The 21,967-nt window shown below is 48.9% G+C and overlaps 3 protein-coding genes across 3 annotated transcripts in view; 1 reads left to right on the top strand and 2 right to left on the bottom strand.

The window, feature by feature from the left end:
- Tdgf1 (teratocarcinoma-derived growth factor 1) overlaps nucleotides 1–342 on the bottom strand; it is a 2,807-nt gene extending 2,465 nt beyond the window's left edge. Inside the window, exon 1 of the mRNA XM_013030221.1 lies at nucleotides 303–342. Coding sequence (XP_012885675.1) covers nucleotides 303–342 — 40 coding nt within the window. The remainder of the gene's footprint in view (nucleotides 1–302) is intronic.
- Nucleotides 343–5,715: 5,373 nt separating this feature from the next.
- On the top strand, nucleotides 5,716–15,858 carry Lrrc2 (leucine rich repeat containing 2). The gene is made up of 9 exons (XM_013030284.1): nucleotides 5,716–5,790; nucleotides 7,935–8,078; nucleotides 8,479–8,686; nucleotides 9,569–9,725; nucleotides 11,607–11,743; nucleotides 12,598–12,743; nucleotides 14,344–14,499; nucleotides 15,234–15,370; nucleotides 15,809–15,858. Exons 2-9 carry the CDS (start codon nucleotides 7,954–7,956, stop codon nucleotides 15,856–15,858), a joined length of 1,116 nt encoding a protein of 371 aa, XP_012885738.1. The 5' UTR covers nucleotides 5,716–5,790; nucleotides 7,935–7,953.
- Nucleotides 15,859–17,626: 1,768 nt separating this feature from the next.
- On the bottom strand, nucleotides 17,627–21,422 carry Rtp3 (receptor (chemosensory) transporter protein 3). Its single transcript, XM_013030219.1, has 2 exons — nucleotides 21,187–21,422; nucleotides 17,627–19,071 (listed from the first exon to the last, which is right to left on the bottom strand). Exons 1-2 carry the CDS (start codon nucleotides 21,420–21,422, stop codon nucleotides 17,679–17,681), a joined length of 1,629 nt encoding a protein of 542 aa, XP_012885673.1. The 3' UTR covers nucleotides 17,627–17,678.
- Nucleotides 21,423–21,967: the final 545 nt, after the last annotated feature.

The following is a 21,967-nucleotide window of genomic DNA, read 5'->3' as shown; positions in this document are numbered from 1 at the left end:
GTCAGTCGTGGGGCTTGAACTCTGGGCCTGGGCACTGTCCCTGAGCTCTTCAGCTCAAGGCGAGGGCTCTACCCCTTGAGCCACAGCGCCACTTTCGGCTTTCTGGTAGTTAATTGGAGATCGGAGTCTCATGGGGACTTTCCTGCCCAGGCTGGCTTTGAATCGTGATCCTCAGAGCTCAGCCTCCTGAGTAGTTAGGATGACAGGTGTGAGCCACCGGCACCCGGTCATCAATGAGTTTTGATCACCAATACCACAAGGAAAAAAAAAAGTTAGTGACCCAAAGGATAAAGTTCTCTCACCAACAATTAATCCCAGTTGAAAGACATTGGAAACCGTCATCATGAAAACCACTCTAGGAAAAGAAAATCAGACAACCGTGAGCAAATACCGAATAAAGAAATAAAACAGAGTCCATCTTCTCAGAGACAAGCCCAAATTGTAAAGTGTGACCTCCCCTTTTCTAAGAGGCTGGCTCAGACAACAAAGAAAAAGTGGAAAACCGGTCATGCCTATCGATTAAGTCTTAGATCTTGTCTCGTGCACCTGATTCAAATGATCTAGAATGGTCCTTCCTCTAAGGATTACAGTATGGCCAGACATCGGTGGCTCACGCCTGCAATCCTAGCTACTCAGGAGGCTGAGATCTGAGGATTGCGATTCGAAGCCAGCCTTGGCAGGAAAGTCTGTAAGGTTCTTATTTCCAATTAAATCAACAGAAAAAAAAAAAATCCGAAAAGTGGGGCTCTAGTTCAAAAGTGGTAGAGCACTAGCCTTGAGCATAGAGAGACTTCGGCATATATACTCATTATCTGACTGAGGAACCAGTAATCTCTCTAAACAACACATTAATAATCATAATAGCTGGGTGCTGGTGGTTCACGCTTGTCATCCTAGCTCAGGAGCCTGAGATCTGAGGATCATGGTTCAAAGCCAGCCCAGGCAGGAAAGTCTACTAGAAAAAAATGGAAGTGGAGTTGTGGTTCAAGTGGTAGAGGGCTAACCTTGAGCACTAAGAGGCTCAGGCCCAGACCCTGAGGTCAAGCCCTAGATCAGCCAACAGTAAGTAAATAAATACAAATAAGAAAAATGATAATAAAATGATATTCTAAAAATTAAAATATGGCTGCATGCCGTGCTATATAATCGACGAAGCCCATTTTATAAAATTATTGCAACTAAACTTATCCTTTTAAAGCATTTTCAGGTTAAAAAACATTTTGGGAGAAGATGATTCTTAAACATTTTGTAAACTCCAAGCAATCTCTAATACGTCTGACCTTTTACAAAAGCAGACTTTTTTCTTTTGGGTCAGGCTGTGACTCTGGTATTATTATTATTGAAAATAATTTGAAAAAAAAAATCATTAACCCAGGAGGATTCACAGTGAAGTTGCAAATTTCTCAGGAAAAAAAAAAAAAACGAAACAAAACACAAGAACAACAGAGACAAGAGGACACACTGACCGTCACGAGGAGACAAGTTCAAGTTCAAGGATCATACCTGAAAGAGAATGTCGCCATCTTCTCCAAACCCAGGGTCGCCGCTCCTTAGAAATTCAACAGAGAAGACGGGAATAAAGATTGCTCGCTGTGCCTTTCATTCATAGAATCAGGGCCAAAACACCTCAAGGAAAAATATTAATTTTCCTGAAGTGGGAAAAAAAAAAAGCAATTTCAAAGGATGATCAATCCAGATGAGAGCAATCGTTTGGCCCCAGCAGGTTTTGGTTGAAACACAGAGACAAGAAATACAGGAAAATTAGGGGGAGGGGAGGAGCTGTAGGGGGGGAAGGTGGGCAGGGAGGAGGATCTTGACCCCTAAATGAATGCTTTGACCTTGAGTGAGGGATTTGTGGGAAGGGAGGAGCTCAGTAATAATCCTGGGGTGGGGATATCCAGGTAGGCCCCTAATAGCTGCCAACCCCAAATTGTCTTTTAGTTGGTTTAAAAAAAATAAAGACCAGATTTACTCTTTAGAGAGGAGAAAACAAAAATTTTTAAGGCCAATCAATGAACTCTATCAAGTTGGTCATTCCAACTTGGTGAAATCTTGGGTCTCTCAAACAAAGCAGTTGAGATTTCATTCTCAAATTTCAGTTCTTGAAATCTGCTTGTGTGTTTGTTTTTGCCAGGAAAGGTGTGTGTGTGTGTGTGTGTGTGTGTGGTTTGCCCATCATCCTAGCTACTCCAAGTCCATGAGACTCTTGTCTCCCATGAACCATCAAAAAGTAAGAAGGGGAGGTGTGGCTCAAGTGGTAGAGCACCAGCCTTGAATAAAAGAAATGTATGGACGGAGTCCAGGCACAGAGTTCAAGCCCTAGGACTGGCATGGAAGAAAGGAAGGGAAAGAAGGAGGAAAAGAAGAAAGGAAGGAAGGAAGAAGAGAGGAAGAGAGAAAGATCAAATAACACATGGGCTAGTTTTTAGCCCTATAGAATTAGGTCAATTAAATTAAGTTAATCAAAAAGCTATTCTTTATTCTTCTTCTTCTTCTTCAGCACGATGACCGGGTATCTGGGGAAAAGCCAACTTTGATCAAAAAGCCACAAGGGCATCTTGTGTTCACCTTGAGCAAACCTCTCACCTTCAGCTGGAAAGTGGCAGGGGGGGTGGGCGGTGTAGGATTCTAGGCCAGCTAGACGCACCTTCTAGCTACTTCCAGCTGTGAGCGGGCCCTCTCTAATCCCTTCCAATCCTCAATCTTGCTGGGGTTGGCTGACCCCCCCCCACCAGCCTAAAGACTCCATTAACAAGTTAATGGCTTTTTGTTTTCACTTTGAGGAATTTAACAAATACAAAGTGGAAGCCTGCTTCCCTTTTGCCTGTGGTCTTCCGGCGAGGTTCCGAGAAAGGTAGATTCGTGGGTAGACACACGTCTGCCGCCTCTTCGACCAGCTCTGTGGGGGTGGCTGGACTCCAACCTTGTGCAAACTTGAGGAATTAGGCGACATTTTCCCTTCGATTGCAGATAGATGGTCGATCAATGATGCCATTAGTGCTTTTTCTGTTGTTGATGGTGCTGGTGGGACTCGAACTCGAGGCCTGGGCGCTGTCCCTGAGCCGTGGGTGCTCGAGTGTTCTACCACGTTGAACCGCAGCTCTACTTCCAGTTTTCTGGTGGTTCATTTCAGATACAGAGTCTCACCGACATTCCTGCCCAAGCTGGCTTTGAACCATCATCCTCAAGATCTCAGCCTCCTGAGTAGCTTGGATTACAGGCGTGAGCCACCAGGGTCAGCTGATGATTGATTCTAAACCGAGACAGGAGAATGGGTTTCCTGCGGCCCAGGTCCCATCCACCCCAGAGTTCCCCAGCTTGTTTTCAGGATTTGGACTAACCCTGCACCTCCTGATCCTAAACCTGGTCTCATTCCAGACACCACAGGAGGTCCAGAAACCGGATCTTCCCGGAAATCTCAGCCTCTCCCCCCCCCTCCACTCCCTCCGTGTATGGCAGGGTCAGCCTGTTTTGCTGCACCAATAAATAATAAATACCACAGCTGGGCACCGCTGGCTCACATCTGTCATCAGTGGCTGGCTCAGAAAGGCTGAGGTCGGAGGATCTTGGCGCAAAGCCAGCACGGCCGGAAGCTAGCCTCTTCTCTTAGGAGATACTTATCACCAATTAATTAAGAAATGCAAATCTTAAGTGTTCTGTTGTTTGCCCTGTGGGTGGTTGCCTAAGGCCTAAGAGCCAGTTTCCTTTCCCTGGCTAGCCAGAAAACACCAACCCAGGAATCCTTTTGTCAGTCCTGGGGCTTGAACTCTGGGCCCGGGTGCTGTCCCTCAGCTCTTCAGCTCAAGGCGAACGGCACTTCTGGTTTTCTGGTGGTTCATTGGACATAAGAGTCTCATGGACTTCCCTACCCGGGCTGGCTTTGAACTCTGATCCTCAGATCTCAACCTCTTGAGTAGCTAGCAGCTTGAGTAGCTGTCAGCGCCTGGTTGTGTTTTTCTGATTTAAAGCAAAGCTAACTGGTGAAGAGCTGGGGGAGGGGGAGGGAGGGAGACAAACAGGATTGGTGGGTTCCAGAAAGCCACAGGGAGCCCCAACACTTATTAATAGCTTATGGTCCCATAGCCACCAGGCTGGGTTATCAGCAAGACATATTTTCCTAGTGAGCAAACTCTCTAAAGACAATCTCAACTCACCTATGCTATGGGAAAGAAAAGAAAAAAATAGGAAAGAAAGCTGGGAGTCAATGGAGATGTGTGTGTGTGTGTGTGTGTGTGTGTGTGTGTGTGTATACTTTATATTCTATCTCTCTTTTTTGGGGGGGGGGTCCGGTCGTGGGGCCTGAACTCTGGGCCTGGGCGCTGTCCCTCAGCTCTTCAGCTCAAAGCTAGTGCTCTACCACTTGAGCCACAGTGCCACTTACAGCTTTTTTCTTTTTTGCTTATGTGGTGCTGAGGAATGGAACCCAGGGCCTCAGGCATGCAAGGCAAGCGCCCTACCACTGAGCCACCTTCCCAGCCCTTTATATTCTATTCTGTAGGTCCTTGAACTCAGGCTTGAACTCAGGGCCTGGGCACTGTCCCTTAGTGTTTTCCCTCAAACCTGGTACTCTACCAACTTGAGCCACCATTCCCTCTCCAGCTTACCTGTCTTGACTGGCTTTGAACCCTGATCTTCAGATCTCAGCTTCCTGAGTAGCTGGGGTGACAGGAATAAGCCACCGGGGCCCCTGGCTGTGAGAATTGTTTCTAATCACTCTCCTTATTGAGTTCTTAGGCACACAGTACCGAGAACATAAGAACCCTTTCCTGTTCCTTTGGCTGACTGAGTTCAGCACTGGATCAGATTTGCAAGATGAAGGAAAGGGAGAAAGGGGGAGGAAGGAAGGAAGGAAAAGAACAAAAAAAGAAAAAGAAAGGAAAAGATGGAAGGAAGAAAAGAAAGAAGGAAGGGGAGGAAAGAAAGAAGAAAAAGCTGGGAAGGTGGCTTAGTGGTAGAGTGCTTGCCTAACATGTATAAAGCCCGGGGTTCGATTCCTCAGTCCCACATACGCAGAAAAGGCCAGAAGTAGCATTGTGGCTCAAGTGGTAGAGACCTAGCCTTGAGCAAAAGAAGCTCAGGAACAGTGCCCAGGCCCTGAGTTCAAGCCCCAGGATTGGCAAAAAAAGAAAGGCGGGGGTGGGAAGAAAAGAAAGAAGTCAGTGACTCACGCCTGTCATCCTAGCTACTCAGGAGGCTGAGCTCTGAGGATCGAGGTTCAAAGCCAGCCCAGGCAGGAAAGTCCATGAGACTCTGATCTCCAATGAACCACCAGAAACCCGGTAGTGGTGTTGTGGCTCAAGCGGTAGAGTGCTCACCTTGAGCTGAAGAGCTGAGGGACAGCGCCCAGGCCCAGAGTTCAAACCCCATGACTGACCCCCCCCCCAAAAAAGAGAAGAGAATGAAAGGAAGGAAGGAAGGAAAGCAAGCAAGGAAAGAAGGAAGAATGGAAGGAAGGAAAAGAGGCCAGCTTTCTACAGCCCCATTGGGTTCCATCCTGCGGTCTGCTCCTCCCTCATCCCCTTCCCCCCTCCCTCCCCCAGGAAGCCAAGGCCCCTCCCTGTGATATCTGTGCTGTTCCTCAGGCCAGGCTGACTCACATCGACTAGACAGACAGTCCAACAGCACATGTCCTCTAGATCATGTTCTCCTTTTACAAATATAGCTCGGTGAGCACACAGGCCTTGAGCAGAGCACACGCCCCAGTGCTTGGCCTGAGTGTAAACAGTTTGGGAAACCACATCAACCTCCTGGCACCCCGGGATTTGCCTGAGACCACCCCAGCCAGGGCAGGTGAGGGGCTGGGGTATGGGAAGGGGGTCTCCAAGGCCAAGAGGGAGGAAGGGAGAGGCTCAGGAGGCCAGCTTGGGGGGGGGGGCTGGCTATCAAGGAGGAATTAAAGGAGAAATGGGAAGGGAAGGGGCTGCCTCGGGCCAGAGCTATTTATTGGATCTGTCATTTTTGATCCTAGAAAGCCCATGAAAGCTGTGGAGAGGCCAATGGGTCCAGTTGGGCCCAAGCTCTGATAGCCCCCTATTCCCACAAATCTGGGGCCTGAGGGGGGTGATCCGTGGGTTCCCCCAAATCGCCTTGTCCTGGCCCAGTGCGGTTATGTTGTTGTTGTTGTTGTTTTGGTTTGGTTTGGGGGTGTTTGTTTTGGTTCTGTGTTGCTCTCCGGTGCTGTCCTGAGCCAACGTGGTGATAAATCAACTTTGTTTGTGTGCTCTCCTGGCCCATGCAGAATGTGGTATAGACACCTGACAGGGGTAGGGATGGGAGACTGGCAGGGAAGGGGAAGGGGGAGGGGGCGGGGGAAAGTTCTAGAAAGTGCAATCATACAAGCTCCCCGCCCCCACCCTCAGCACTGGGTGGGGTTGGAGTGAGTGGATCGTGGAAAATGGATCCGAAAAATCATCCAGAAGAGAATCATCCGGGGGGGTCTTAAAGCCTCCTGGCTCCGATGGGGGGAGGGGGAATGGGAGGGGGGGATGGTACCCAAGGGCTGTTTGTTTGTTTGTTTTGTTTTTGTTGTCATTGTTCTAGGCAGAGAGGGAAAGGCCTGGATGGTTTTTGTGTTTTTGTTTGAGCTGGGAAAGTGGCTCAGTGGTGGAGCTCTCCCTTAAGCATGCATGAAGCCCTGGGTTCGATTCCTCAGTACCACATACACGAAAAGGCTGGAAGTGGCGCTGTGGCTCAAGTGGTAGAGCGCTGGCTTTGAGCAAAAGCAGCTCAGGGACAGCGCCCAGGCCCTGAGTTCAAACCCCGGGACTGGCAAACCAACCAAGGAACAAAAACCAGTGAGCTTTCTTTGCTCCCGCCTGCTTGGGTCTAAGCATTTGACGAATGATCACGGGGTGCTGTCCCCCTCGCCCCCACCCCAACTCTGTGTCCACGTGAGAACAGAGGTGGCCATGTCCTTTGGGAGAAAGAGATGACAGGCAGAATGCCAGCTCGGGCGATCTGACTGAGATCCGGCCTCTTAATCCCATCTGTGCCCTGAGCCTCCTCAGACACGATTTTCTAAGATTAACAAATTACTATAAAAATCATCCAGCGTCCCCAGGGTCACAGATCATATTACATCCAACGTAATTTAATTTAGAACTCCACTGAGGGCCGGATGCCAGTGGCTCACACCTGCAATCCTAAAGCTACTCAGGAGGCTGCAGATCTGAGGATCATGGTTCAAAGCCAGCCTGGGCAGGAAAGTCTGTGAGACCCTTGATCTCCAAAGAACCAGCAAAAAATAAAATAAAATAAAACAAAAAGAAAGCCAGAAGTGTGGAGCTGTGGCTCAAGTGGTAGGAACATACCAGCCTTGAGCAAAACTAGCTGAACAGGCCCTGAGTTCAAGCCCTCAGTACTGGTACAAAAAACAAAAACATACAATAAAAATAAACTCAAAATAAGTTTTAAAAATAGAATGTGGACGAGCTACTGGGAAGAATGAGTTTCCCTCGCTGTTTCTTTGAGAAAACGTAACTGCATTTCAACTTCAGGGAAATCTCAAGCTCTGGTTTTGTGGCGACAGAATGGAATTTGTGAGTTATTAAAGCTGCGTTTTATTGCCTTCACTGTATTTTGATGTCCCCAGAGAGTCTCATTGGCAGGACTAATTCTCCTGGGCCCCCATGAAAGCTATTTTCTCCTCTGTGTGTATGAAGCTGACCTGCATAGTATTACTATTAATACACATACACACACACATTTTTTTTTTCAGTCCTGGGGCTTGAACTCAGGGCCTGGGCGCTGTCCCTCAGCTCTTCAGCTCAAGGCGAGCGCTCTACCACCTGAGCCACAGCACCACGTCTGGCTTTTTCTGAGTATGTGGGACTGAGGAATCGAACCCAGGGCTTCATGCATGCTAAGTGAGCGCTCTACTACCAATCCACCTTCCCAGCCCTTATTATTATTGTTGTTGTTGTTGTTTTAACTAGGTAATTTCATGTTCCCAAAATGGGACATAAGGTGGTCACGTTTGACATTTCTGTGGTGAGATCATTGTGGGAAACGCGTGTCAAGAAACACAAGGCGTGGCAGAAGAAAGAGGCAGAAAGGCTGGAGAAAAGTGCCCTGGAAAAGTACGTGTGTTTTGTACTGTCTCTCCCAGTGTGTTTAGTTACAGGAATTGGAGTAGGCCACTGTTATGCTGAGTGTGTGTGTGTGTGTGTGTGTGTGTGTGTGTGTACCAATAAGCGGGACTTGAACTCAAGACCTCTTGGCCAGTTGCCAGCGGCTCCTGCCTGTCCTCCTAGCTACTCAGGAGGCTGAGATCTGAGGATCACGGTTCAAAGCCAGCCCGGGCAGGAAAGATCTGTGAGACTCTTCTCTCCAACGACCCCACCAGAAAACCAGAAGTGGCGCTGTGGCTCAAGTGGTGGAGCTGAAGAGCTGAGGGACAGCGCTTAGGCCCAGAGTTCAAGCCCCACAACCGACCAAACAAACAAATAAATCAATCGTGGCCCGTTACTTCTGCTTTAGGATAAAGGAGGAGTGGAACTTCGTGGCAGAATGCAGGAAGAAAGGCATACCCCAGTCTCAGTACTGCAAGAACGGCATCATAGACACCAGCATGAGGCTCCTGGAGAAGATGGAGAAGAACTCACTCACGAGACAGAGGACCTTTACCAAGGCCAGAGACAAACAGAGCAGTCCATTTGTGTTTGAACTTTCGGGCGAGCACTGGAAAGTGAGTCCAGCTGTCTCTGGGGTGGCTCTGGGCATTGCTGAAGCCGCTAGCTGTCTGCTGCTAAGCCTCACCTTGGCTTTGGCCCAGTGAACGCTTTGGCCTGGAGAGAGCTCTCTCAGAGGCTGAGGAGGGGCCTGTTGGTTCTCTGCGTGGAACGTGATCCTCCTGTTTCTTCCTCCAGGCAGCCCTGTGTCATCCTGGAAAGAGCCAGGGGAGTCCATTTGGATCCCTCTTGAGGTGGGCGGAGCTGGGCCCCCCTTGCTGCACAAAGAAGTCAGAATGAGAGCCAGGCACCCATGGTTCATGCCTGTCATCCTAGCTACTCAGGAGGCCAAAGATCGGAGGATCGAGATTCAAAGCCAGCCCAGGCTGGAAAGTTCGTGAGACTTTGATCTCCAATAAATTACTCAGAAATAGCCGGAAGTGGTGCTGTGGCTCAAGTGGTAGTGTGTGCTAGGCTTGAGCATAGAGAGGCTCAGGGACAGAGTCCAGGCCCTGAGTTCAAGCCCCAGGACTGGCAAAAACAACCAACAAAAAAACCTCTGAATGCCCAGATTAGAGGCATGGGACACTTTGCCTGACAAGGAGCTGCATTTTGTTTTTGCTTTCTTATTTTTAATTTGTCTGGTTGTAAGGCTTGAACTCAGGGCCTGGGCATTGCTGTCCCTGAACTCTTTTGCTCAAGGCTAGCGTGCTACCACTTTGAGCCACCATACCGCTTTGGTGTTTGAGTGGTTCATGGGAAAGAAGAGTCTCACAAGGACTGTCTTGTCCAGGCTGGCTTTGAACCAGGATCCTCAGATCTGAATAGCGTGGATGACAGGTGTCAGCCACTGCCCAGCTAGGAGCTGGTTTTGGTCGTCATCATCCGCTTTGTTGTAGGAGCTCCCGGATTTTTTGAAGGAGCAGACACACTTGGAAGAATGGCATATACACAGCACCCTGATTCAAGTCATTCCTACCTACATTGAGCTGTTTCAGGCCATGAGAATTCTGGATCTACCAAAAAACCACATCTTGCATCTCCCAGCTGAAATCGGTATGTTATTTATCAAGAACCTTGAGGCCTGGTTGTTTTTGTTTTTGTTGTTGTTGTTATTGGCCATGGGTCTTGAACTCTGGGCCTGGGCACTGTCCTTCAGCTCTTCAGCTCAAGGTGAGCGCCACAGTGCCACTTCTGGTTTTCTGGTAGTTTATTAGACATAAGAATCTCATGGACTTTCCTGCTTGGGCTGGCTTTGAACCATGATCCTCAGATCTCAGCCTCCTGAATAGCTAGGATGACAGGCATGAGCCATGGGTGCCTGGCCACTTTGAGCTTTTTTGGTGGTTCCTTGGAGATAAGAGTCTCACAGAGTTTCCTGCCCGGGGCTGGCTTTGAACCTCCATCCTCAGATCTCAGCCTCCTGAGTAGCTAGGATGACAGGCGTGAGCCACCTGAGTCCTGCGGGGGCAGCTGGGCAAATGTGACTTTTGTTAACTATGGGGTTGATTTTCTCATTCGAAGGGACCAGGCCCCAGACCCCATCTTCTGTTCATGGTGCCAACTCTGTGACTCACTCTCCTCTCTCTCCCTTTCCCCGTGCCTATTCATGGCAGCCATGCATTTCTCTTCTCAGCCTTCACTGCCGGTGGAGTGTCCTTTGAAGTGTCCCCTGGCACCTACCATGGTCACAATCCAAGCCTGGTCCTCTGCAGCGGCCTCTGGCTGGGCTGTTGGCACCCAGAGGCATTGTTCCAGTGCTTATCTCCAGCTGGCTGACACCAACGGGGCCATGATGTGAGAGGCTTAGCAGGTTCTGGCCCTGAACAAGAGCAGGGGGCCAGAAGCCAAGAGCCAGAGAGCTACGGTTACATATAATGCTCTGCGCATGTGCACATTTTACAGAGGAGGTCACTGAGGCTGAGTGAGATGCATTGATGTGTCCATGTGACAGGAGCAAAAAAAAGTGACAAAGGTGCTGGGCACTGGTGGCTCAGAGCTGTCATCCTAGCTACTCAGGAGGCTGAGATCTGAGGATCGCGGTTCAAAGCCAGCCTGGGCAGGAAAGTCTGTGAGTCTCCTATGTCCAATGAACCACCAGAAAACTGGAAGAGGCGCTGTAGCTCAAGTGGTAGAGTTCTTGCCTTGAGCTGAAGAGCTGAGGCAGAACGCCCAGGCCCAGAGTTCAAGCCCCAGAGTTCAAGTTATAAAGGCCTGATTGAGAGCCAGGTCTGAGTGATTAATGAAGGCTGGAGTTGTTGGGAGGGAGGAGAATGTATTTTCTCACATCTTTGGTAGGGTAGGCTGTGAGCTTTCTTTTTCTCTTTTGCTCTCTCTTCCCTCTCTTTGTTGGTTGTAGGACTTGAACTCCGGGCCTGGGCGCTGTCCGCTGTCCCTGAACTCTTTTGCTCAAAGCTGGTGCTCTACCATTTTGAGCCACAGCACCACTTCTGGTTTTCTGGTGGTTCACTGGAAATAAGCATCTCAGGGACTTTCCTGCCCAGGTTGGCTTTGAACCCCAATCCTCAGATCTCAGCCTCTTGAGTAGCTAGGATGACAGGTGTGAGCAACAAGGACCCTGTCCCTCCCTCTCTCCCTCCCTCCCTCCCTCCTTTCCTTCCTTCCTCCCTTCCTTCCTTCCTTCCTCCCTTCTTCCCTCCCTCCCTTCCTTCCTTCCTTCCTTCCTTCCTTCCTTCCTTCCTTCCTTCTTTCCTTCCTTCCTCCCTTCCTTCCTTCCTTCCTGTCCTGGCTTTTTGGTGGTTCATTGGAGCTAAGAGTCTTACAGACTTTCCTGCCTGGACTGGCTTCAAAACATGGTCTTGAAATCTCAGCCTCCCGAGTAGCTAGGATAACAGGTAAAAACCACCAGTGCCTGGCTTTTGCTTTTATTCTTAAAAGGTCCTGCTCAGTTGGAGTTTTCATATTTCCCCATGCCAGGTCGTTTGAAGAACCTGAAGGAACTCAATGTGAGTTTCAACCATCTGAAGAGCATTCCCCCAGAACTGGGAGATTGTGAAAAGCTGGAGAGACTGGATTGTTCTGGGAACCTGGACTTGATAGAGCTCCCCTTTGAAGTAAGAACAACACTGTGATTTAATTCCTCCCCCCCCCCCCCCCCCCCCCCCCCCCCCGCTTAATTCCTGGCAGCACTGACATTCAAATTCAAAGCCTTATACTTGCCAGGCAGGTATTCTACCTCTTGAACCATACTTCCTTCCAACCTGTCACTTTACTGATTCATTAGCCATAGAGTTTCACCAACTTTTCTGCCTGGGCTGGTTTCAAACTGTGATCCTCACATCTCAGGCTCCTGACTAGCTAGGATGACAGGTGTAAGCCACTAGTACTTGGCTACATCTGGTTTTGTGTAAGTTCAGAGAGATGTCTTTGAAGGGAAACCATCAATTGCAAATTTCTTTTTGGTTGGTTGTGGGTCTTGAACTCTGGGCCTGGGCGCTGTCCCTGAGCTCTGCAGCTCAAGGCTAATGCTCTACCACAGCGCCACTTCCCATTTTCTGGTGGTTTATTAGAGATAAGAGTCTCACAGGCTTTCTTGCCCAGGCTGGCTTTGAACCACAACCCTCAGATCTCAGCCTCCTGAGTAGTTGGGATGACAGGCGTGAGCCACCAGTGCCGGGGCAGTATTCAACTAGAAAATTCTTAGTGGAACTTTACTCCCATTTTATTTTATTTTGCTGGTTCTGGGGCTTGAACTCAGGGCCTGGGCACTGTCCCTGAGCTTCTTTTGCTCAAGGCTAGCTCTCTACCACTTGAGCCACAGCACCACCCACTCTGTGTATGTGGTGCTGAGGAATCGAACTCAGGGCTTCATGCAGTCTAGGCAAGCACTCTACCACGAAGCCACCTCTCCAGCCTTCCACTCCCATGCTTAAAGAGGTAATTGGGATGTTGTGTTATTTCTTTCTAGTTGAGTAACCTGAAGCAACTTACCTTTGTGGATCTCTCTGACAACAAATTCTCTAGTGTCCCGGTGTGCGTTCTGCGCATGTCTAGTTTGCAGTGGTTGGATATTAGCAGCAACAGTCTGAGCGACCTGCCTCAAGATATAGACAGGTACTTGGGAGCTCAAGGTGAGGTCCTTAAGCCTCTTTTGCTCAAGGCTAGCGCTCTACCACTTGAGCCACAGCGCCACCTGCAGCTTTTTCTGTGTATGTGGTACTGAGGAATTGAACCCAGGGCTTCATGCATGCTAGGCAAGCACTCTACCGCTAAGCCACATTCCCAGCCCTTGTTTTTACTTTTTTGTGCCAATCCTGGGGCTTGAACTTAGGGCCTTGGTGTTTTCCCTGAACTTTTTTTTCCCCTCAAAGCTAGTGCTCTACTATTTTTTTTTGGGTGGTTCATTGGAGATCAGAGTATCACAGACTTTCCTGCCTAGGCTGGCTTTGAACCGTGATCCTTAGATCTCAGCCTCCTGAGTAGCTAGGATGACAGGCGTGAGTCACTGGTGCCTGACTTGGTGAATTTTTGTTGTTGTTGTTTGTATATGCTGGTACAAGGACTTGAACTCAGAGCCTGGGTACTGTCCCTGAGCTTTATTTTGCTCAAGGCTGGTGCTCTACCACTTGAGCCACAGCTCCACTCTTTGCTGGCTAATTGGAGATAAGGTAGCTGGGCTGCCTTTGGACCTTGATCCAACAGATCTTAGTCTCCTGAGTCGCTAGGATTACAGGTATGAGCCACTGGTATCTGACAATAGCAGGATTTTAAAAGATGCGTATTAAATGAATATTCTCTGAAAACAACTAATTTTCCAGAATGTCTAGTTTCTGGAAAATGAGAGAACAAGACAATGCACAATCTGACTCATGTGTCTCCTTGCTCCTGAATTGGAATAAAACATCGCCGCTGTCTAACTTTGCCTTGCTTTTTTCTCTCATAAAACGGAACCACATGCCGGGCGCTGGTGGCTCACGCCTGTCATCCTAGCTACTCAGGAGGCTGAGATCTGAGGATCGAGGTTCAAAGCCAGCCCGGGCAGGAGAGACCATGAGACTCCTATCTCCAGTAAACCACCAGAAAACCGGAAGTGGCGCTGTAGCTCAAGTGGTAGAGCGCTTGCCTTGAGCTGAAGAGCTGAGGGACAGCACCCAGGCCCAGAGTTCAAGCCCCACGACCAACAAAAACAACAACAACAACAACAACAACAAAAAACGGAACCACAAAAGTAGAAAAGCTATTACTTCTACAATAGAAAATATTGTTATGTTTTAATATCAAAGTGAACAATTGTATATTGGTGTGTGTGTGTGTGTGTGTGTGTGTGTGTGTGTGTGTGCGTGTGTGTGTATTGGTCCTAGGGTTTTGAACACAAAGCTTTGTCTCTTTTGTATTTTATTTACTTTTTACTTTTTTAATTTTTGTCGGTCATGGGGCTTGAACTCTGGGCCTGGGTGCTCTACCACTTGAACCACAGAACCACTTCTGGCTTTTTCTGTGTATGTGGTACTGAGGACTCGAACCCAGGGCTTCATGCATGCTAGGCGAGCACTCTACTGCTAAGCCACCTTCCCAGCCTGTAAGTTTGCTTCTTATATAAATAAAAATAAGTGTCATAGGTGAAGTAGATTAAATAGGACTTCCCAACTGAGTGTGATTTGTAATTCCCAGGGAGTGAAATGTCCGTGTTCTGACCCTGTTTTCTTTTCCCCAGACTGGAGGAACTGCACAGCTTCTTGTTATACAAGAACAAACTCACCTACCTTCCTCATGCCTTGCTTAATCTGAAGAAGCTTGCCTTGCTGGTGGTCAGCGGGGACCATTTGGTGGAGTTCCCGACCGCCCTTTGCGATTCCTCGACACCTTTAAAGTGAGTAGAGGGGCTGGGAAGGTGGCTGAGGGGTAGAGTGCTTGCTTAGCATGCCTGAAGCCCTGGGTTCGATTCCTCAGTACCACATACACAGAAAAAGCCGCAGGTGGTGCTGTGGCTCAAGTGGTAGAGCGCTAGCCTTGAGCAAAAGAGGCTCAAGGCAGTGTCCAGGCCCTGATTTCAAGCCCTGGGACTGGCTGAATAAATAAATAAATAAAGTGATTGGACTGGAGGTGAGCTAGTAATCCTGGAGCCTGAGATAAGGATCAGGGCTAAGGCCCTGAGTTCAAGTCCTGGTACTGGCATGATGCATACACAAATTGGAAAGTGATTAAATGTAGGTATTATACTCTGAGGGTCTCTATAGCTAGATAAGTCTATATAACTCTGATTTTTTCTCCTCCCACTGCACCCCTGTTTTTTGTTTTTGTTTTTTTGGTGCTAGTCTTAGAGCTTGAACTCAGAGCCTGGGCACTGTACCTGAGCACTCTGACTCAAGGCTACTGCTTTGTCACTTTGAACCAAAGCTCCCCATCCAGTTTTCAGGTGGTTAATTAGTGCTACTTTCCTGCCTGGGCTGGCCTTGAACTGGGATCCTCGGATCTCGGCCTCCTGAATAGCTAGGATGACAGGCGTGAGCCACCAGTACCCACCCTCAAATTGGCTTCCTCTAGGAAGAACCATGTAGTCAAACTTACACCGTTGAAACTTATGTCCTGTAATTTCTCGAGCAGATTCATCAGTCTTATGGATAATCCGATTGATAAAACCCAATGCCAGGATGGCAGTAAAATTATGGAAAGTGAACGGGATCGCCAACACTTTGATAAGGAAGTTATGAGAGCCTATATTGAAGATCTTAGGGAAAGAGGTGAGTCGCTTGTACTTGTTTGTTTCATTGGTTGGTTACTGGGTGGTGTTGGGGCTCGAACTCAGGGCCTGGGTGCTGTCCCTCAACTTTTCAGCTCAAGGCAGGTGCTCTACCACTTTGAGCCACAGCGCCACTTCCGGCTTTCTGGTGGCTCAATGAAGATAAGAGTCTCATGGGCTTTCCTACCCAGGCTGGCTTTGAACTGTGATCCTCAGATCTCAGCCTCCTGAGTAGCTAGGATGACAGGCATGAGCCACCTTATATATCATGAGCCACTTCAGGCTGGTAAATGCTTTATTGGTTAACCAGACATAATCTCTGTATTGAAAAGATCAAGTGGCAATCCTCAGTGTTTTACAGTTGGTGGCTGTGTAGACACATTTCGTCATAAAAGGGTGAATGGTTGTTTAAGTGTATTTTCTTTCCTTTCATTTGCAGAATCTGTTCCTAGCTATACTACCAAAGTCTCTTTTAGCCTTCAACTTTGACATCCCTTACGACAAAGCAGCAACATACCACTCAGAGTCATCTGGAGTTTGAAATCTTTGTGTGTACGGCACGTCATATAGAAACCATGACCAAAGCTAGATCACTGTCACAAGAACAAACAGGCTGGCTGGGTACCAGTGGCTCACGCCTGTCATCCTAGCTACTCAGGAGGCTGAGATCTGAGGATCACAATTTGAAGCCAGCCCGGGCAGGAAAAGTCCATGAGACTCTTATCTCCAAGGAACCACCAAAAAGCCAGAAGCGGAGCCACGGCTCAAAGGAGTACAGCCTTGAGAGGAAAGAAGCTAAGGGAGAAATACTCAGGCCTTGAGTTCAAGCCTCAGTATGGATATAAACAAACAAACAAACAAGCATCAAATAAAGAAATAAACCAGGTTCTGGTAGCTCATGCCTGTTGATCCTAGCTACTAAAGATGCTGAAATCTGGGTGCCAATGTCTCACGCCTGTCATCCTAGCTACTCGGGAGGCTGAGATCTGAGGATCAAGATTCAAAGCCAGCCCGGGCTGGAAAGTCTGTGAGATGCTTATCTTCAACAAACCACTTAGGAAACCAGAAGTAGCACTGTGGTTCAAGTAGTAGAGTGCTAGCTTTGAGCTGAAGAGCTCAGGGACAGCGCCCAGGCCCAGAGTTCAAGCCCCACGACTGACAAAAACAAAAACACCAAAGTAAAGATGCTGACATCTTGAGGTTCTAGATTGGAGGCAAACCCAGGCAGGAAAGTCTGTTAGGAGTCTTCTCTTCCATTAACCAGTGGGGGGGGGGGGGGAAAAAAGCCAGGAGTGGAGCTGTGACTCAAGTGGTACAGTGCTTAGCTTGGAGCAAAAAAGCTAAGGGACAGTACACAGGCCCTGAGTTCAAGCCTTAGTACAACCACAAAATAAATAAACACACAAATGCAATTGTTTTAATGCAATATTTCTCTTATTGGGAATAATGATCCTTGGGTTTATATAAGCTATTTCTATAGTTGTGAAATTATATTTCAGTAAGTTACGTTTTATATTTTTGCTCCATCTTTCTCTTCCTTTTTAAAAAAACATTATTTAAGTTGTTACTATAGTTGTGATTCAAGCCCGGTGCCGGTGGCTCACACCTGTCATCCTACCTACTCGGAAGGCTGAGATCTGAGGATCATGTTCAAAGCCAGCCTGGGCAGGAAACTCTGTGAGATTCTTGTCTCCAATGAAACACCAGAAAACCAAAAGTGGTGCTGTGGCTCAAGTGGCTCGAAAGAAGGAAAGAAAGAAAGGAAGACAGAAAGAAGGAAAGAAAGAAAGGAGGGAGAGAGGGAGGGAGGGAGGGAGGGAGGGAGGGAAGGAAGGAAGGAAGGAAAGAAAGACATACAGACAGACAAAGAAAGAAAGAAAGAAAGACAGAAGGGAGGGAGGGAGGGAGGGAAGGAAGGAAGGAAGGAAGGAAGGAAGGAAGGAAGGAAGGAAGGAAGGAAAGAAGCAACTTAAAGGAGGCTAGTCATTCATTTTTCATTTTTGCACTAGGTTAATCTATTTTTTTTGTGGCCGTATATTTTATTCTAATTTTTTAAAAGTTCTTTTTTTTTTTTTTTTTGGCCAGTTGTGGGGCTTGAACTCTGGGCCTGGGCGCTGTCCCTCAGCTCTTCAGCTCAAGGCGAGCGCTCTACCGCTTGAGCCACAGCGCCACTTCTGGTTTTCTGCGTGGTTCATTGGAGATGAGAGTCTCACAGCCTTTCCTAGCTCAGGGCTGGCTTTGAACCACGAGCCTCAGGTCTCAGCTTCCGAAGTCTCTTGGATGACAGGCGTGAGCCACCGGTGCTGGGTTCAGATGATGCCCACAAATTTCACCGCAACAATAATAATCACCAAGATCAGAATGAAGAAGCCACACCTGCTACACAAGGCCTTACACAGACACTCTCCGCATCGGCACAAGCGTTCTCCACACCCTGAGCCTATGTCGACGCAGGTTGCTATCCCATGGGAAGTGCTGGCTGTTGAATTCCAAGAACAGGAAGGCCTTGGGTCTTGCACGGGCTCAATGATCGGGGAGCATGGGAACTGAGTCCTTCCTGGCATTGAGCTCCTATCTCCCCCCCAGATGTTCTCTGGGGAAGCCATTCTCGTGGCCAGAGCAGGGATCGGTGAGCGGGTTGGTGGCAGCCTTGGAAATGTGGATGACTTTGAGATCTTGTGGCCTATGAGGTCATCCTTGCTGGGGTTAGGGATCTGGGGGTTCACCGTGGTTGCCTCTTGTGGCAGTGTTGGGGTAGTTGATGATTTGGTGGTGCACTGGGGCTTGGGGTCCGCCTTGGAGAAGATAGGAACTTCGGGGTCCACTGTGAATGTGAGAGATGTTAGAGCAGTTGATGGCTTTGACATATGGTTGACCTTGTGGTCAGTCTTGGGAGGGTTGGATTTGGGGTTCACCATCAAAGTAGACAGATCATGTTGTGTGTGCGATGTTGGCTGGCTCTTGGGGTCAATCTTGGGAGGGCTAGATTTGGGGTTCACCGTCGAAGTAGACAGAACATGTTGTGTGTGCGATGTTGGCTGGCTCTTGGGAGGTTTAGATTTGGGGTTCACCACCAGAGTAGGCAGAACCTGTTGTGTGTGAGATGTAGGCTGGCTCTTGGGGTCAGTCTTGGGAGGTTGAGATTTGGGGTCCACTGTCGAAGTGGACAGAACTTGTCGTGTGGGAGATGTGTGCCGGATCTTGGGGTCAGCCTTGGGGTGGATAGGATCTTTGGGGTTCCCTCTGGATGGAAGGACCTTGTCTCCTTGGGGAATGTTGATACCAGTCGCGATGACGCTGGGGACCCCGGTCTCCCCACAGGGGTGGGGTGATGATGGCCGCTGTGTGACCAGGCCCCCGTAGCTCTGGGCACAGAAGCCCTGCAGACAGGCTTCGCAGTTGGTGCTGTCATGGGGGCCTTCGAGTTCCGTGTCTTTGATGACAGACACCTCCTCCATCGGCTTAAATCCTTCCTTGTAGCATTTCTTCAGGATTTGGAGCACCAGGTTGTTCAAGATCCTGGAGATATTCTCCAGGGTGAACTCGGGGACCTCAAACGGAGAAGAAGGGCATTTCTTACACCTCTGAGCAAACGTCCTCATCTTCACCTGCCCTTGGTGCCTCTGCTTATTCCAACGCATGTAGAACAGGACCTGGATGTGGCCAGAGGCCCAATTTCGAGAGCAAGAAGAGCATTGGAATCTGGGGAGACAGAGAGATGAGCCAGGTCAATGAATGACCTGGAGCCTTCACTTACAGCCAGAGAGAGCAGCTGTCAGTCACTGTCACGTGACTCAGGTGGGCGGGATCAGAATAGAGACAGAAGACATGGATCCAGCCCTCTTGTGCCCATGTGTTGGCCATGAAGATGGAAAATCTGCCAGCCAGGAGCCGGTGGCTCACACTTGTCATCCTAGCTACTCAGGAGGCTGAGATCTGAGGATGGTGGTTCAAAGCCAGCCTGGGCAGGAAAGTCTGTGAGACTCTGATCTCCAATGACCCACCAGAAAACTGGAAGTGGCGCGGTGGCTCAAGTGGTAGAGTGCTTGCCTTGAGCTGAAGCGCTCAGGGATAGTGCCCAGGCCCAGAGTTCAAGACCCAGGGCTGGCTAAAAAACAAACGAAATAAACTGAAGTCAACAATAAAACAAAACAAAACCCATTAACATCACAAGCTGTCTGAGTTGAAAGACACAAGCTCACTTAAGAGACAAGTGTTTCCTTTTTCTTTCATTTTCCCTTTCTCCTCTCCCTTCCCCTCCTCTTCCCTCCCTTCCCCTTCCCTCTCCTTCCCTCTCTTCTCTCCTCCTCTCCTTTCCCCTTCTGGTCCCTTTCCTCCTCCTCCCCTCCCTTTCCTCCTTTCCCCTTCCTTCTCTTCCCTTCTTCCCTCCCCTCCCCTCTTCTCTCTTCTTCTTTCCTTTCCTTCCTCCACCCCTCTCATTTTTGGCCTGTACTTGAGGCTCGAACTCAGGACCAGGGCATTCTCCCCTAGTTTCTATTCACGCAAGGCTGGCACTCTACTATTTGAGCCACAGCATCACTTCTGGCATTTTGCTGCTTCACTGGAGATCGGAGTCTCACAGACTTCCCCGGGCTGGCTTTGAACCGTGATCCTCAGATCTCAGCCTCCTGAGTAGCTGGGATGACAGGCACGAGCCACCGGTGCCCAGCCTTCCTCTACCTTTGTGCGTGGAGCTCAGGGACTTTTGAGATGAACTAGCCAGGAGTTGCTGTAAATGAACCATGCACAAGATCCTGCTTAGGCCGACCTGACCTCCTTTCTCCTGCCCTGGTCTGATCGCATTTCTAGCACGCCAGCCTCGCATTTCTACGTTCTTACAAATACACAGACTTTGCTCTGGGACGTCTGCCAGCGCCCCGCCTGGAAAAAGTCTTATCTTTTCTGGTCAGACTGGAGTAGAGGAGACAGCAGCTAGACTCCACCTTCTGTGCCAGTCGAGTTTCCTGGGAGGCCTTCCTGCCCAGAATTTTAGGTTTCACTTTCCCAGCTGGAGAAGGGAGGAGTTGAAAGGTTGTTTGACCTTCTGAGAGTCCTGTTTCATGTATTTATTTATTTTATTTGGGAGGGGGGAGGGGAGTACTGGTCTTGGGGCTTGAAGTCAGGGCTTGGGGGCTATCCCTGGACTACTTCTTTTGTTCAAGGCTAGCGCTCTGCCACTTGAGCCACACAGCTTCACTTCTGGCTTTTTGGTAGTGGGTTTTGGTAGTGGGGTTTGTGTGTGTGTGTGTGTTTTGTTTTTATCTTTGAGATCAGAGTTTCATGGACTTTTCTGTCCCTGGCTGGCTTTGATCTTGAAATCTCAGTCTCCTGAGTAGCTAGGATGACAGGCGTGAGCCACCAGCGCCCTGCTGAGAGTCTTCTTCTTCTTCTTATTACTGTCTGAGATCAATACTGAAACTCACTATCTGACTCATTGGCTGGCAGTCTATCAACTGAGCCACAACTTCAACCTGTGAGTCCTATTTTCAGAAAGATGCTTAGATAGGTGCCCGTGGCTCATGCCTGTCATCCCAGCTCCTCAGGAGGCTGAGATCTGAGGATCGTGGTTCAAAGCCAGCCTGGACAGGAGAGTTCCTGAGATTCTTATCTCCAGCGAACCACCAGAAAACTGGAAGTGGTGCCGTGGTTCAAGTGGTAGAGCGCTCGCCTTAAGCTGAAGAGCTGAGGGACAGCGCCCAGGCCCTGAGTTCGAGCACTGGTATCCACACATACACAGGCAGGCACTCATACACGCATGCACCTAAACACAAGGAGCTAAGCAGGGGTTTTCCTGGCATCCTCCCATTGCCCTCTTACCTGGCAAAGGCCTTCTGCTGCCACTTCACCCACCCGGGCTTTGGGGAGTCAGGAAGAATGTCCTTGTCCCATTCTAGGGTCCATTTGTGCCACGGTTTGACTTCCTGTATCAGTTCCTGGAACACTTGCTTCCATATTTCTATGTCCTGGGTCCTGGCAGCTGACACAGTGTTGCTGGGTAGGTCGGGGTCCTCCAGGGTCCTGGCAGATCCGTAGCAGGAGGCGAGCTCATCCATTTTGGAGTGGGAAGGCGCGGGTTGGCTTGGCGGTGATGGCTTGGAACCCTCCGTCCCTCCCCAAATCAAAGGTCAGTGTGTGTTTTGTTTCTGAGTTTGGAGAGAGGAGCTAGCCATCCCTTCTGGAAAGCGTTATGAAAAGACACAGATCCAAAAAAAAATCAATATATCAATATATATCTATATCTGTCTATATATATTTATCTCTATCTATCTATCTTTCTATCTTTCTATCTATCTATCTATCTATCTATCTATCTATCTATCTATCTATCTATCTATCTATCTATCTATCTATCTTACCAAAGAAGAGAGTTCTGGAATCAAAATTAGGAGTGAATTTTAGTCAGGCACCACCATCTACCTTTTCTCTGTGTGTGTGTGAGAGAGAGAGAGAGAGAGAGAGAGAGAGAGAGAAAGAGCGCCAGTCCTGGGGTTTGAACCCAGGTCCTGGGCTCTGTCTCTAAGCTATTTTTCTTTTTCTTTTTGTCGTGGGGCTTGAACTCTGGGCCTGGGCGCTGTCCCTCAGCTCTTCAGCTCAAGGA

Source organism: Dipodomys ordii, unplaced genomic scaffold (assembly GCF_000151885.1).
Source record: "Dipodomys ordii isolate 6190 unplaced genomic scaffold, Dord_2.0 Scaffold128, whole genome shotgun sequence".
Lineage (NCBI taxonomy): Eukaryota > Metazoa > Chordata > Mammalia > Rodentia > Heteromyidae > Dipodomys > Dipodomys ordii.
This window is presented reverse-complemented; position numbering and strand designations above follow the sequence as displayed.